General features: G+C 41.0%; 2 protein-coding genes across 4 annotated transcripts in view; one reads left to right on the top strand and one right to left on the bottom strand.

Moving 5' to 3' along the window:
• The window catches only part of si:dkey-122a22.2 (uncharacterized), a 31,380-nt gene extending 30,159 nt beyond the window's left edge, over positions 1–1,221 (top strand). For both annotated transcript variants that reach the window (XM_058376408.1, XM_058376407.1), the window contains 2 exons: positions 14–110; positions 346–1,221. In XM_058376408.1, the coding sequence (XP_058232391.1) occupies positions 14–110; positions 346–516 (268 nt within the window). In that variant the 3' untranslated portion in view covers positions 517–1,221. The remainder of the gene's footprint in view (positions 1–13; positions 111–345) is intronic.
• A 112-nt stretch (positions 1,222–1,333) lies between these two features.
• Positions 1,334–13,879, bottom strand: part of zfpm2a (zinc finger protein, FOG family member 2a) — a 155,634-nt gene continuing 143,088 nt past the window's right edge. For both annotated transcript variants that reach the window (XM_058376406.1, XM_058376404.1), the window contains 3 exons: positions 5,798–6,004; positions 4,855–5,079; positions 1,334–4,623 (listed from right to left, as the gene is read on the bottom strand). In XM_058376406.1, coding sequence (XP_058232389.1) covers positions 2,162–4,623; positions 4,855–5,079; positions 5,798–6,004 — 2,894 coding nt within the window. In that variant the 3' untranslated portion in view covers positions 1,334–2,161. The remainder of the gene's footprint in view (positions 4,624–4,854; positions 5,080–5,797; positions 6,005–13,879) is intronic.

The following is a 13,879-nucleotide window of genomic DNA, read 5'->3' as shown; positions in this document are numbered from 1 at the left end:
TTTTCTCCCCCAGAGAGATTTCCAAATTCAAGCTGCTATCCAGCAGAACATCACTGAGCGCGATCATCGGGGACTCATTCGACGATCTCGTCCCTGCTCACCTCAACCAAGTGAGCGTCATCCTCTCAAATCCTTCGATTGGCTCAACAGCTACGACGGTCTTAATAATTCCAAATCATTTTCGTCGTCTCTAATTTGAACCAACAGTGCGCTTGTGTCATTATTATGCATGTTGATGATTGTGACAGTTTAAATAGATCCGCGTGGGTCAACAGGATATTTAAATTAACGATGGGATGTTTCGCTACGAGATGACATCCTCCTAATTTGTCTTTTGTGTGTCAGGTTTTTGCTGATCTGCAGAGGAAGTGTTTAAAGCGAGTTTACCCTCAGGCCAAGCTCATTCACATTCAGGGGGCGGACCGTTACATGATCTCTAAAAAGGCGTCATGGGTAAGCAAACATTTGCTGGAGCTGGTGTCAAAGAGGCAAACCAAACATGCAATCAGGCAATGAGACGCTGCAACTGCCTTTCGAATGTCGCCGTGTTTCCTGTGCTGCATCATCACATTGGAAAAAAAAATAAATAAATAAATAAATGAATTTGTATATATATATATATATATATATATATATATATGTATATATATGTATATATATGTATATATATATAAAATATTTTAAAAACAGCCAAAAAATGTGATTTTTCTGTTTCACCGTTTAAATAGTTAATTCTTACAAATTTGTGTGCCAAATGTTTGCTGTAATTTGTGTTTTTGGAAAAAAAAATTTAAAAATAATTTAAAAATAAAATAAAAAAAAGAAAAAAATATATATATATTTTTTAAACAGCCCAAAAATATCATTTGTCTGTTTCACCGTTTTTTTTTTAATAGTTCATTCTTATGAGTTTGTGTGCCAAATGTTTGCTGTAATTTGTGTAAAAAAAAAAAAAAACCCAAAAAAACCCCATTTTATTTCGTTCCTGAATACATGCATTCGAAGAAAACCAAGACATCAAGTTTATCCTGAGGATTAAGGTTTAATTATGACACCACATCAAAATAAAAATTTTCCAACAGCTCTGGAATTTTATTCCATCCATATACATGCATAGCAACAACATTTTTAAGAAATATTATTTTTTTTCCATTATAAGGACATTGGAATGATCTTTTTTTTTTTTTGTTATTATTTTTGTACAGCATCCCTCCCAAAAATCCTCTCCCACCCCTTTTATGTTAAGTAACATCAATAAAATTACTTTCGTACAATTGTTGTTCTTAAGGAGTTAGAAATATCTGTTCCCGTTCTCCTAATACTGCGTTCAGTATTTTTTTTTGTTTGTTTGTTTATTTCTTTCTTTTTTTTTTTTTTTTTTTTTTTTTACAAAGTATTGCATTGAGAGCAAATTTTTAAAAAGGGAGACCAAAATGGATCGCAAACTGAAATACGAGTACTATACAAGAACGCTGCCATCCTGATGAAAACACCCACTTCTGAGTTCGTTGAAAAAAAAAAAATTGAAAAATAAAAGAATAAAAGAAATAAAAGACATAGACCAACAGCTACATACATATGCAAAGCTGGATGTAGTGTATATGCCAAAACATGAGATGCAGAGTTGTGCCTGGTTTTCCCTTCAAACCGTGTTTAAGGCTGAGAAGTCGTGAGTACTGCAAATGACATTTAGGCATATACAAAAAAAAAAAAACCTACAGCAAATAAGAATGCACGAGTGCGTCAGTAGCTATTTTTGTGTCTAAAATGCATTTCCGTTTTTGTATTGTCTATCCTCTTGTTGAACCTACAATACAGTGTAAACAATGATTGCTACACAAGAATGACTATACAATAACATTACAAACAACTCTGATATAAATTTCCTTTGTGTTTAAATTAAGGTCACTACTCCTATTAATACTGATTGTAAAATAAATAAAGGGTGAAAGAGTGGCACCAATATTACACATGGAATTTTTTTTTTTTTTTCTTGACAAAAATTTTGCATCAAAGTCTCGATGAAAAATGAAAGATGAAGCTCTTGATTGTCCACAAGCAGCATATAAAACTGCATGATGCACTATTCCAGACAAGACAGTGTAGCGAAAAAGAGAGAAGGAGGAGGAGGAGGAAGGAGAGGTGGAGGGAGAGGAAGAGTTCATTTCACGTGCTCGGCGGCATGTGACGAGCAATAGAACTTCTTGTGAGTGATAAAGTTCGATAAGTTATTGAACTGGATGTCACAGAGGCGGCAGTACTTGCCGCTTCCGGCCGGCTGAGCCGAACCGTTTATGCCTTTGGCCACTGTGGGTGGCGCATCCTCAGCTGGCGATTTAGATGTAGGTGACGTGTTGCCGTTAGGATCTGGCGGGTTCTCCTGGCCCCATGTGGGAGACGCTCGCCCTTCTGTTGGTGATGCGTTGTTGGGCTGGTTCTCTTGCTGAGCGGGTATTGACGATTGGCTGTCGTCCACTTTGTGCCCGCCGTTGACGATGACCATTCCCCTGTTTTTTGGGAGCAGGGGCAGTGGGTCTTTGCCAGGTTGAGGGCAGCCATTGGGTGCTGGTTGCTCTTTACCTTCTTCACTTGCTCCGTTAGTACCCTGCTCTTGGTCACTGGGTTCACCCTGTTTCACTATGCCCCCTGCCAGGAAATCACTAGGCTTTATCCCGAAATATGGCGATATTGGCTCAGTTGTTTTCATTTTTTTTATTGCTCCAGGGTAAAGGCCGTGCGACAAAAACACTTCTTTGGAGGGCAGGAGCTGGGGGTCGTTGAAAGTCTTTAAATCTGGCACAGGTCCAAGGTGTGGAGGGAACAAATTGCCGTTTTGCACCTTGGCGCCACCATTTTTCTCAGATTTCACAGGACTCTTGTCAAATATGTCTTCAGGATTAGTGCCTTCAATCTTCATGCTTGGAAACACAGGTTGGTCCATGCCACCAATCTCGTTGTGCTGAGCAGCTGTAACTGGGCAAAAGTTCTGTTTATGAGCTAAGTAATTCTCCACCTTGTTAAAACTTATCTTGCAGACGGTGCATTCATGATAGTCCAAGAGTCTTTTGGGTGAGTTACATGTCTTGTCGGAGGCTAGCGAGCACTTTTTGCTGAGATCAATTGGTGCGTCCAGTTCTTGTGCATCGGTAATGGCATTGCTTTTGGGAGCTAGGATGGATTTTGTGACTGTAAGAGAAGCCTCAAGGTGTTTCGGGACCATCCCTGGAAAAACGTCACAGCGTGGATGGAAACGGTCAGCCAGGCCTTCCACAGTTTCTTGGGATGTACAGGGATTTCCCAGAGTGGGAACACCCAGAAATCCTGGCTGTGGCCCTATCGGCTGTCTCTGCTCCTGGTCTGGCAGGCACATTTCGTACATCTTCCTGCGTTTACGTGTCCTCATGGTCCTCTGCATGGTGGGCACCTTGTTAGTAGACATGCGCTTCATCGGTGGGTCATGGCGTGAGGCACAGTAATACTGCTTGTGGACCATGAAAGTTTCGTGACGACTGAAGGTGATGTTGCAGGCCTCACAAGTGGTCTTGTTTGGATCGCTCTCAACACCATCGCCCCCGGCTGTGTTTGGACTTTTGACTTCAGCCTGTTTACCGTTGAGTTTGTCTTCAACACCTGTTGGTGTGGTGACCTTTTTCACCTGTCCACTGAGGTCTTTATCAGGCACTTTACCACTGGCACTAATAATGTCCAAAACGGAGGAATTCAAGCATGCTGATGGCATTAGATGGTCAGTCTCTGGTGGGTGGCATCCAGCAAGCAACCCTACTGAACTGTGACCACTGTTTGGACTCACAGAGTCTGTCACCTTGTCTGTAACAGTGGAGAAATCAGGAGATTTTGTCATATGCTGCCAGCGACTATTGCAGTAGTGCTTTTTGTGGACAAGGTAATTGTCCAGATTATTGAAAGTTATGTTACACTCGAAGCAGGTTGCCCCTTTTGGCATCAGAGGGCTATAGATGACTGGCGGGTAACTGTTCCCTCCATGGCGTAGTCTGCGATGCACAAGTTCTGACATTTTGGCTAAGATCTCAGAAGCTTGGGGCACTACTGAAATGTCTTGGGAGAACGCAAACTGCGACAGGAATGGACCCATGGGAAATGTGGGTCCCATGTTGTGCTGAACTGGTGAGGAGGCCAGTCTGGGACTGGAAGGCTCTGACTTGATCCTGGTGTAAGAGAAACTGGCCTTGGCACCCGGGTGACCTTCTCCTTTCTGTAGTCCAAGTGCAAGCTTTTTCTCTGTTCTTTCCAGCTCTCCATCGGGGCCACTGTCCTTGTTGGCCACGGTTTTGGGGCTCTGCATGACGACATCCTTCCTGGCAGCTAGCTCTGTTCGGGCCTGCAGACTTTCCTCTGTCCCCCGTGGTGATTGCTCATTGTCGCTCTCCCTGTGGATCTTGCCGGAGTGGCTGTGTAAGTCCTGATGCTGCAAGAGTTCCCTGTGGTTCTGAAAGCTGATATGGCAGTGATTGCATCTGAAGGCCGCCTGTGATAGGTGAGTGAGGATGTGGTGCTGGAATGTAATGAGAGAATCCGCTGTGTAGTTGCAGATTGTGCATTTCAAGCTGGTGCCAGGGGGGTGTGTGTCTTCCATTTTGACACCTGAGGAAGACCAAAGGTAGAGATCAGATTTAGTACCCACACTTCACAGGAGTCAACACACTGTGTTGGATTATACAAAACTTTTACTTGATATTAATTTTCATGAAATGTCAGTTGGCTGATAAGAGTATCAGAGTTATTTGGTACTTTATTCCAGCGTGCTTGAATGAAAAAATACCTAATCTGATTCTCCTTTTGCCTGCAAAATCTTTAATTACGAAGTCCACTCACCACTGTGTGTGTTCAGGTGCATTTCCAGGGCACGGGGAGTACCGAAGCTCTTGTTGCATTGTGGGAAAGGACAGATGCTGGGGGTCTGATGAGGGTTCACTTCATTCTCCTCAGGTACACTGTCAGGGTCCCTCTGCCGCCCACTGCAGTAGTACATCAGATGAGCCTGCAGGTTCCTTTCACTTCTGAACCAGATTCCACAAGCCTTACAAGGGAAGATGTCCTCTGAAAGACATAAGCAATGATCCATACAATGAGCACAGGGGGAGTTAGATAAAATACACCATAATATCACCTTACTGTTAACAGTATATATTTTTGATCATGTACTACCTGGCTCATATTTAGCTGGCATTATTTTCGGTCAGATATTCTATTGAACAGTTTTGTCAGGTACTTGTACTGAACTTGAAATGGCACAGCAGCTTAAACTGATGCCAGTAAGTTGGTGCCCTTAGCTCAAGGGCAAACTAAAACAGGGCACCATCTGCTAGTAGTAGCCTTCCTGTCACGCTGAACCCTCAATAGCCTTTATTAAGTCAACCGGCCGTGTTTACACATGGCTTGAAATTCTGCGATTAACATATTGGAAAGAATATTTGTTGTAAACTATACTGAAGGTCAGTTATGTTTATCCCTGGATCCCTGATACAGAGGTTAATGTATGTATAACTGACACGTGCTGCAAATTGCTTTTTGTAGGTGTGTGTACGTAATGAGAGCCGAGTTGGCTCAGCTGGCCAAAATACTGGCAAACACAGCCAGGGAACAGGTGAGTGTCCATATGCAACACCTTCACAGCCAAATTTACTGCAGGAAGCAGTTCTATGACTTTATTAATACACTATGTGATTCAGTCCATCTTCATATTTGTTTGGTCTATACATTTACAGTGTAGAGATGTTGATGTTTATTTAGCAGGAGCTAGCGTTTGTGCCCTTACTGTTAACTATGGCGGTGGGGAGAATGGACGCCATGGCGGCTTGCTGTGGCAGGAGCTGGATGGTGTCTAGAAGGCGTGCTGGGTACATGCCCTCGCTCAGGGACATGTGATTGACCGAATGCAGCCGAGAGTCAAAGTCCACCACAAATGCCACTAGCTCCTCGCCCTCCATTATGTTCTTGGTGGTGGTGCACCATAGCTGGCCACCTATCAGACAAAAAAAGAAAACACAAGGCATGTATTTAACATCATTTGCTACATACGTTTACAACTGTTATGTAAGTGCATACTGCTATGGACTTAGTGGACATATGAATGTATGTTTTGAAGGAAATTATTGTGCTGACACAGAAGAGTGTCTGTATAATGGCCATTTTGTCTATGAGGTCAGAATTCTAACATCAGACTATCCCTTTAACCCCGCAAATAAAAATGTCACCAAGGTAAATCAAGACATTAGGACATAAATAAGGACAATTTTGTAGACCTTTTAAACTAGCACATCAGAATCATGTTTGGGTTTAGTTTATGGAAGGTTAAGAATGAAAATAAGGAGCTCCTAAAAACACCTTTATTTATTGTTTTTAAAAAATGGCTACCGATTTAAAGTTTTATAAAGAACGTGGTTGCTTCTGAGATAAAATAAAATTGTTATTTGATAAAGTTTAATGACCACAAAGAAGTTACATCATGCATACAAGCTGCACACTGTGTCATGCAAGTACCGTAGTGTCTGGTAATACACCAAGGTGTGTAGTACTTCTGTAGCGCCTGGGTTTTTTTTTTTTTAATTTTAGTCGAAACATTCTACTGTAGTGTTATGAACATATTTATTAACTTAGAAGAATAGAGAGTGACAGCGGAGAGAGGGAGGGGGAGCGGATAAGAGGGAAGCTCAGATAATATTTATCACCGCACATGACAGGGCTTTCAGCCGCTCTTCATTTTCCATTCAGGAGATTAAAGTTTTTAATATGACTATTTACCAAAATCTGGCTGCCGAGATAACAACAAACTATGATATGCCGGTGCTAAATGGCAGAATTAGGACATTGTTTCAAAGGGAAAGCTGGACAATTAATTAAAGCGCTCTGTTAGCTTTCAGAGACGTGCAAACACTCCGACAGAGCGTCAGAATGAAGGAGGACCTGTGATTCCCGTCCAGCTGTTGGCTCAGGAAACAGGGTGGAGGGAGGCAAGTTAGCAAGAGCATCTCCACCGGAGTGATTGCTGAGTCTATTAGAAATGTTAAAAAAAAAAAAAAAAAAAGAAACAAGTAACCTGAAGTGAGGTCACTACATAAGTTTTTGCGACGCCACTTACGCGTGTCTGTAAGTTTATATTTGGATCCGATTCTGAAGCACGAGTCTCGCGTCACAAAACCCGAAGCGAACGTACGAGCGTGTGTATCAGCGGGTGAATCATATTCATCCTCATCATCAGCTGGATCCTGTCACCGACACCACACACACTGCCTGGAGAGACTCTCTCAATCCTTATCTTCTAATTAAAATAACAGAACTCCCACTGCACTCGGCAGCAGTTAACATCAGCGCACATGTGAACTGTCACCTGCCACAGGGAGAGCGACTCAACACCAGTCAAACCCCCCGTCCCCCCCAGAAAGCACAGAAACGTTTCATTAAGAGCTCATCATGAACACAGCGGGAGCAAGAAAGAGACATTCCTGAAGTGATCAGTTGTCAAAAACTCACCTGGGCTTGCAGATTTTTTATTTTTTTTGTTTCTTGCAAAATATTTTTGGAAGTGTTCGAGGATTAGTGGTGGGTGTATGACAGAGACATTCAACTCCCTCAATCTAGTCGTGAAGATTTTTCTTTTTCCTGAATCGAATAATAAACAGTAAGAGACACTTTCACCTTCAGAAATTAATCCAGATTAGATGAATATGCAGATTAGAAATGTGCCCATGCCCAGTGTTTCATGTCCTGCAATTGCATACTAGACTGTGATTGGCTGTTATGTTTTATGATGAAATAGTCTCAGAACGTCTGTCTATATGTGATCCTGCGATGGACTGGTGACCTGTCCAGGGTGTACCCCTGCCTTTTGCCCTATGTGCCCTGGGATAGGCTCCAGCAGACCCCCGTGACCCTAATTAGGAATAAGTGGGTATAGACGATGGATGGATGGATGGATGGATCGTCTCAGAAACAACACATAATGATGATGATAAACAGTAAGAGACACGTTTACCTTCAGAAATCAATCTAGATTAGACGAATATGCAGATTAGAAACGTGCCCCACCCCTTTCAGTGTTTCATGTCCTGTATTTGCATACTAGAAGGTGATTGGCTGTTACGTTTTATGATGAAATAGTCTTTGCTGTGATTGTTGTTTCACTTGTATGAACCGTGTCCGCTGAAGGGAGGTCAGCATGTTGATGACACGGCATTTGGGATGAATTTAGCATCCTGGGAAACTGTGAAAGGCTAGAATTTCTGCTATACCGAGTTAAAAAATACGGCTTTGCTTAATGCTACCTAATACTACTACTAATCTTTGCTGTCTAGCTGTATCACAGTAGGATAATAAGCATTTATGTTATCGATTAAGTTATTACTTCTGCTGTACAACACTGGAAAAAATCTGTAATTAATCAGATCAGGATACTGTTGATGGAAAACTCCAGAAGAAATGCCAAAGGGATCTCAGTTTATGCTCAGAATGCGGCGCTCAGAATGAAGGAAACGTGTAATGCATGGAAGCGCGCTTACATCCTACATGGCAGCGCTCGGTGACCACAGAAACTGATTTTTAAGCCAGCTCCCAGCATGTGGACCTATGAAGTGCTATCATTATGATCTGTGGAGTTATTAAAGCTCTGCTGTGTCTATATGGATGTCAGAGGTACACTGTTCAGCAGGAGAGCACATATATGAAGGAGAAGATGGAGCCGAGCTGGAGAAAAGTGTAATTTGCGCCTGGCCCGGGGTGCTTTTTTTTTTTTTTTCGCCCAGAGCCTTTGTGCGGCGGCCAGCGCAGCCGCTATGAAGGCTATTGTGTTCCTCCTCCTGCAGCGCACCTGATAAAAGAATAAAGAAGTCTGACATATTCCAAAAACAATGGGGGAATTAAGCGGAGACAATAAACCAGCTGCTTCATTTAAACAATCAAAAACCCCCGGCATCCTGTACCAAGTCCAGATAATTAAAAAAAGCGCCTCTACATTCCCTCAGTATACCGTGCAGTGGCTCTCGTCGCTCCTGAATCGGGGGCTTTGCCGCTCGTCCTCGCCGTTCGCAGCCTAATAATGGCTTTAAACGTACCGTTAAAGAGGTGGACATGAAAGGACGGGAGATGTAAATGACGGAATTACACATCTAAGTGCTCCGTAATGATGAATCGAACCGAATCACAGGAGTGCACGTATCGAGGCGCTGAGATTTCAAAAGCAGCCATCACAGGCCGCTTTAATTGCTTTGACTTTGCAGGAGAAAGACCTCGCGTGTGCGGAGAAGAGCCGAGCTACTTTGTGGAAGTGCTGAAATACAGTCACGCCATTCCGCCACTGCAGTCATATCTTAATGAAAACAGAAACAAATCTCTCTCTCTCTCTCTCTTGCTGGGAGACAACAAAGTGGTGAGGGATGGACAGAAGGGGGAGGATAATTAAACTGGCCTGAAGACAGGTATTCAAATGTTTGTGAATAAACAGCGCAGGACTTTAATAGTTTGTTGTAAAACTCGTAGTTAAGCGCGTCGGCTTTTGTTTCATCCATCTGTCCCGACAAATGACTGCAGCAGGAGCTGGAACTGGGGTCCGAGAACACTACAGCACACAAATATAAACTCGCTGCCTCTCTTCTAGCAATTACATAACACTTCATTTCAACAATAAACTCTAAAGCAGTGCTAAGACATTTACGGTGCGATGACTACCATTTAGTTGAAACGTGAACCTGAACTGGCTGTTTTATTCATTTCATCACTAAAATCCGGATTAATCCAGATAAACAGTGATAATTAAATGACATTGTGTCTGGAAATGTTCCTGAATTCTGGTCTCCAGATGTAAATCGATGTAAAAAAAAAAACCCACTTCTGAACACGTTTCACGTCTTAAAGTTTGCCAATTAATAAAAGTTGTTTATTCATATAAAGGTGGAATTTCTCTCATTAACGGTTTAAACCTTGCCCAATGCAGCCGTCGATTATTTCCTCATATGGTTTATTAACTGATGAGTTGTTCATGTTATGGGCAAAAGATAAAATATCAGCAGCATTTAATACCTACTGGAGCTCTATTATAATCCATCTGCAGCTGTGAAATCACTGTATTCATCACCGAGATCTTTATCGAATGACAGATCGCTCTCGGCTTTCAGTGTAAAGATAAATAATCTGGAGGGGTTTTTAAAAAATATATATTTATTTGTTTATTTATTTATTTATTTTTCCTTCATATCTATCTGTATTACTGCACTTTATGCTTATATATATATATATATATATATATATATATATATATATATATATATATATATATATATATATGAAATTTTGTGAGTCGGTGATTTTTGTAAGTTTGTTTGTGGTAACTTCTCTAATAAATAAACACAAAGAACATGGAAGAACTTTATACTTTTAGTAACACATGGATTTTGATTTATAATATAAAAAACTCGCACGTTTTATCTTCTTCATTTAGTATTATTTACCTCACTTATTACACGTTATTTAATCGGGTACAATGTTGATTGAGATTTTTACTGAAGCCATGGAGCTTTTTTTTTTTTTACTCTTTACACAGAATCCACTTTAATTAAAATGACCCCTGGATTCAAGTAATTTTTTTTAAAATATTAATATTATTTGCTAAAAGACTAAGTAATATTGACTCATGAATCAAGCGGGGATTTCATGATTTTGCGATTTCCAACCCTGTAATCTTGGTAACTGCTGAACACGGATCTCTAGATTTTACACAGAAAAATGAACAGACAAATAAATTTCCACGCAGCAACATTTCTGTGGGTGGAAACGGCTTGTTGAAGAGCCGACAGGAAGACTACAGTAGCTGCTCTTTACGTCTGCGCTGAGCAGAAAAGCATCTCAGAATACACAACACCTCGTCAGGGCTGGAGACAGGGGAGTTTTATGAGCCGAAAACCAATCAGGTTTTATTCCTCATGGCCAGGAATGAGACTCAGAAGCAGCTGGAATATATATATATATATACATATATATGAAAAAAAAATTAGAACTGATTCTTAAACACCCCCTGTTCCTAGCACTGATATAATGTATTTATTATAATATATATAAAATATAAAAATATATTTATATAATAAAGAAAAAGAATAAATATTATTAATATATATTAATATTAAATATATTGCATAATTTAACTTGATAAGTAAATAATCTGTAAATACTGTTACATAAATAAACCAAAATTTTACCAAAATGGTGAAAGTTTGTGCATTGATCCAAAAAAAAATCAGCTTTTTTATTTCTAAAAATTCCCTAATAATTTGCAATAATCTACACATAACAAACATACATTCATCCTTCGGCTGCTAAAGTAAAGAATCGGGACTTCATGTCCAGAGCTGTGAGGTGGATTCAGAGCTTTCTGAAAGGTTTAATAGAAGACCTTGACGTCTCGAAATCATCCAACACCAACGCTGGAGAAAAATAAATAAATAAATAAAATAAGGAAAAAAAAGAAAGAAGAAAATCTGGAGTCAAACTCGGACAAGATAGAGATAGAGAAACGTGTGAGGAATCAGTGTTGAGGTGTGTTTCTAACCAACAGGGGGCACTCTTCTCATACTCTTCTACTACTCATCTGAACCTCCTGCTTTTTCAGTAAATCCTTAATGCTGGGTAGAATAACTAAAATAAACCCCAACATCTGTATATATTTTGTAACGGATTTCACTCTTAAAGGTCATATTCAGATATCTATATTAATATTAATATTAGATTTTTTTCACATGAAAAAAATAAAATATATATATACATACAAACATAATAATTCTGCATCATGTGACAAATATTCTGACCTGAGTGCAGGTTATAAAGGGGAAATATATTTTCAGTCATAATCCAGAAATGAAAGGTCTTTGAGGGAGAAGAAGCACAAGGCAGAAGCGTGACTACATCTTTCAACTGTTTCCTTCCATCTTTTCTCTTTGAAAAGAATTCTCTCAGTCTCTATAATTCACACACACACACACACACACACACACACACACGCGTGCGTACGTAGGTACACAATTACAGCTTAGAAAACGATCCGGCTTCCACTTCCCATCTGATAACGGAAACGATTCGGAATATTAAAAAATGAGATCTTCTTCCTCATAATTAAACGGCGTTTCTGTGATAAGTCTCTGGAGATGCGAGCGCAGCTTTTCAGAGCATGAGTGAAAGTGATATTTGCTGCGACTGATGAACTAAAGCGCCATAATATACGAATTACTAGAAGTCCTTTTTTTTTACACATCAATTAGAGCTTTATACGTCACTCACATGTAGGAATGTGGACTTTTCTGGACGTGAGATGAGAAATCCATGAAAACAAACAAATCTAGGACACACTGAAGCTGAGACTCAGACTAGAGGGTTGTGTTGGGTTTGTTGTGTTGGGTTTGTTGTGATGGATGTGTTGTGTTGGGTGTGTTGTGATGGATGCGTTGTGTTTGTTGTGTTGGGTTTGTTGTGATGGATGTGTTGTGTTGGGTTTGTTGTGATGGATGCGTTGTGTTTGTTGTGTTGGGTGTGTTGGGTTTGTTGTGTTGGGTTTGTTGTGATGGATGTGTTGTGTTGGGTGTGTTGTGTTGGGTTTGTTGTGATGGATGTGTTGTGTTGGGTTTGTTGTGCTGGGTGTGTTGTGTTGGGTTTGTTGTGTTGGGTGTGTTGTGATGGATGTGTTGTGTTGGGTTTTTTGTGTTGGGTTTGTTGTGTTGGGTTTGTTGTTTTGGGTGTGTTGTGTTGGGTTTGTTGTGTTGGGTGTGTTGGGTTTGCTGTGTTCGGTTTGCTGTGTTAGGTGTGTTGTGTTGGGTTTGTTGTGATGGATGTGTTGTATTGGCTGTGTTGTGTTTGTTGTGTTGGGTGTGTTGTGATGGATGTGTTGTGTTGGGTGTGTTGGGTTGGGTTTGTTGTGATGGATGTGTTGTATTGGCTGTGTTGTGTTGGGTTTGTTGTGTTGGGTTTGTTGTGATGGATGTGTTGTATTGGGTGTGTTGTGTTGGGTGTGTTGTGATGGATGTGTTGTGTTGGGTGTGTTGTGTTGGGTGTGTTGTGATGGATGTGTTGTGTTGGGTGTGTTGTGTTGGGTTTGTTGTGTTGGGTTTGTTGTGATGGATGTGTTGTGTTGGGTGTGTTGTGTTGGGTTTGCTGTGTTGGGTGTGTTGTGATGGATGTGTTGTGTTGGGTGTGTTGTGTTGGGTTTGTTGTGTTGGGTTTGTTGTTTTGGGTTTGTTGTGATGGATGTGTTGTGTTGGGTGTGTTGTGTTGGGTTTGCTGTGTTGGGTGTGTTGTGATGGATGTGTTGTGTTGGGTTTGTTGTGTTGGGTTTGTTGTGATGGATGTGTTGTGTTGGGTTTGTTGTGTTGGGTTTGTTGTGATGGATGTGTTGTGTTGGGTGTGTTGTGTTGGGTTTGCTGTGTTGGGTGTGTTGTGATGGATGTGTTGTGTTGGGTGTGTTGTGTTGGGTTTGTTGTGATGGATGTGTTGTGTTGGGTTTGTTGTGCTGGGTGTGTTGTGTTGGGTTTGTTGTGCTGGCTTTGCTGTGTTGGGTGTGTTGTGATGGATGTGTTGTGTTTGTTGTGATGGATGTGTTGTGTTGGGTTTGTTGTGATGGATGTGTTGTGTTGGGTGTGTTGTGTTGGGTTTGTTGGGTTGGGTTTGTTGTGTTGGGTTTGTTGTGTTGGGTGTGTTGGGTTGGGTTTGTTGTGTTGGGTTTTTTGTGCTGGCTTTGCTGTGTTGGGTGTGTTGTGCTGGCTTTGCTGTGTTGGGTGTGTTGTGTTGGGTTTGTTGTGTTGGGTGTGTTGTGTTGGGCGTGTTGTGTTGGGCGTGTTGTGTTGGGCGTGTTGTGTTGGGTGTGTTG

This window comes from Hemibagrus wyckioides, linkage group LG23 (genome assembly GCF_019097595.1).
Source record: "Hemibagrus wyckioides isolate EC202008001 linkage group LG23, SWU_Hwy_1.0, whole genome shotgun sequence".
NCBI lineage: Eukaryota > Metazoa > Chordata > Actinopteri > Siluriformes > Bagridae > Hemibagrus > Hemibagrus wyckioides.
This window is presented reverse-complemented; position numbering and strand designations above follow the sequence as displayed.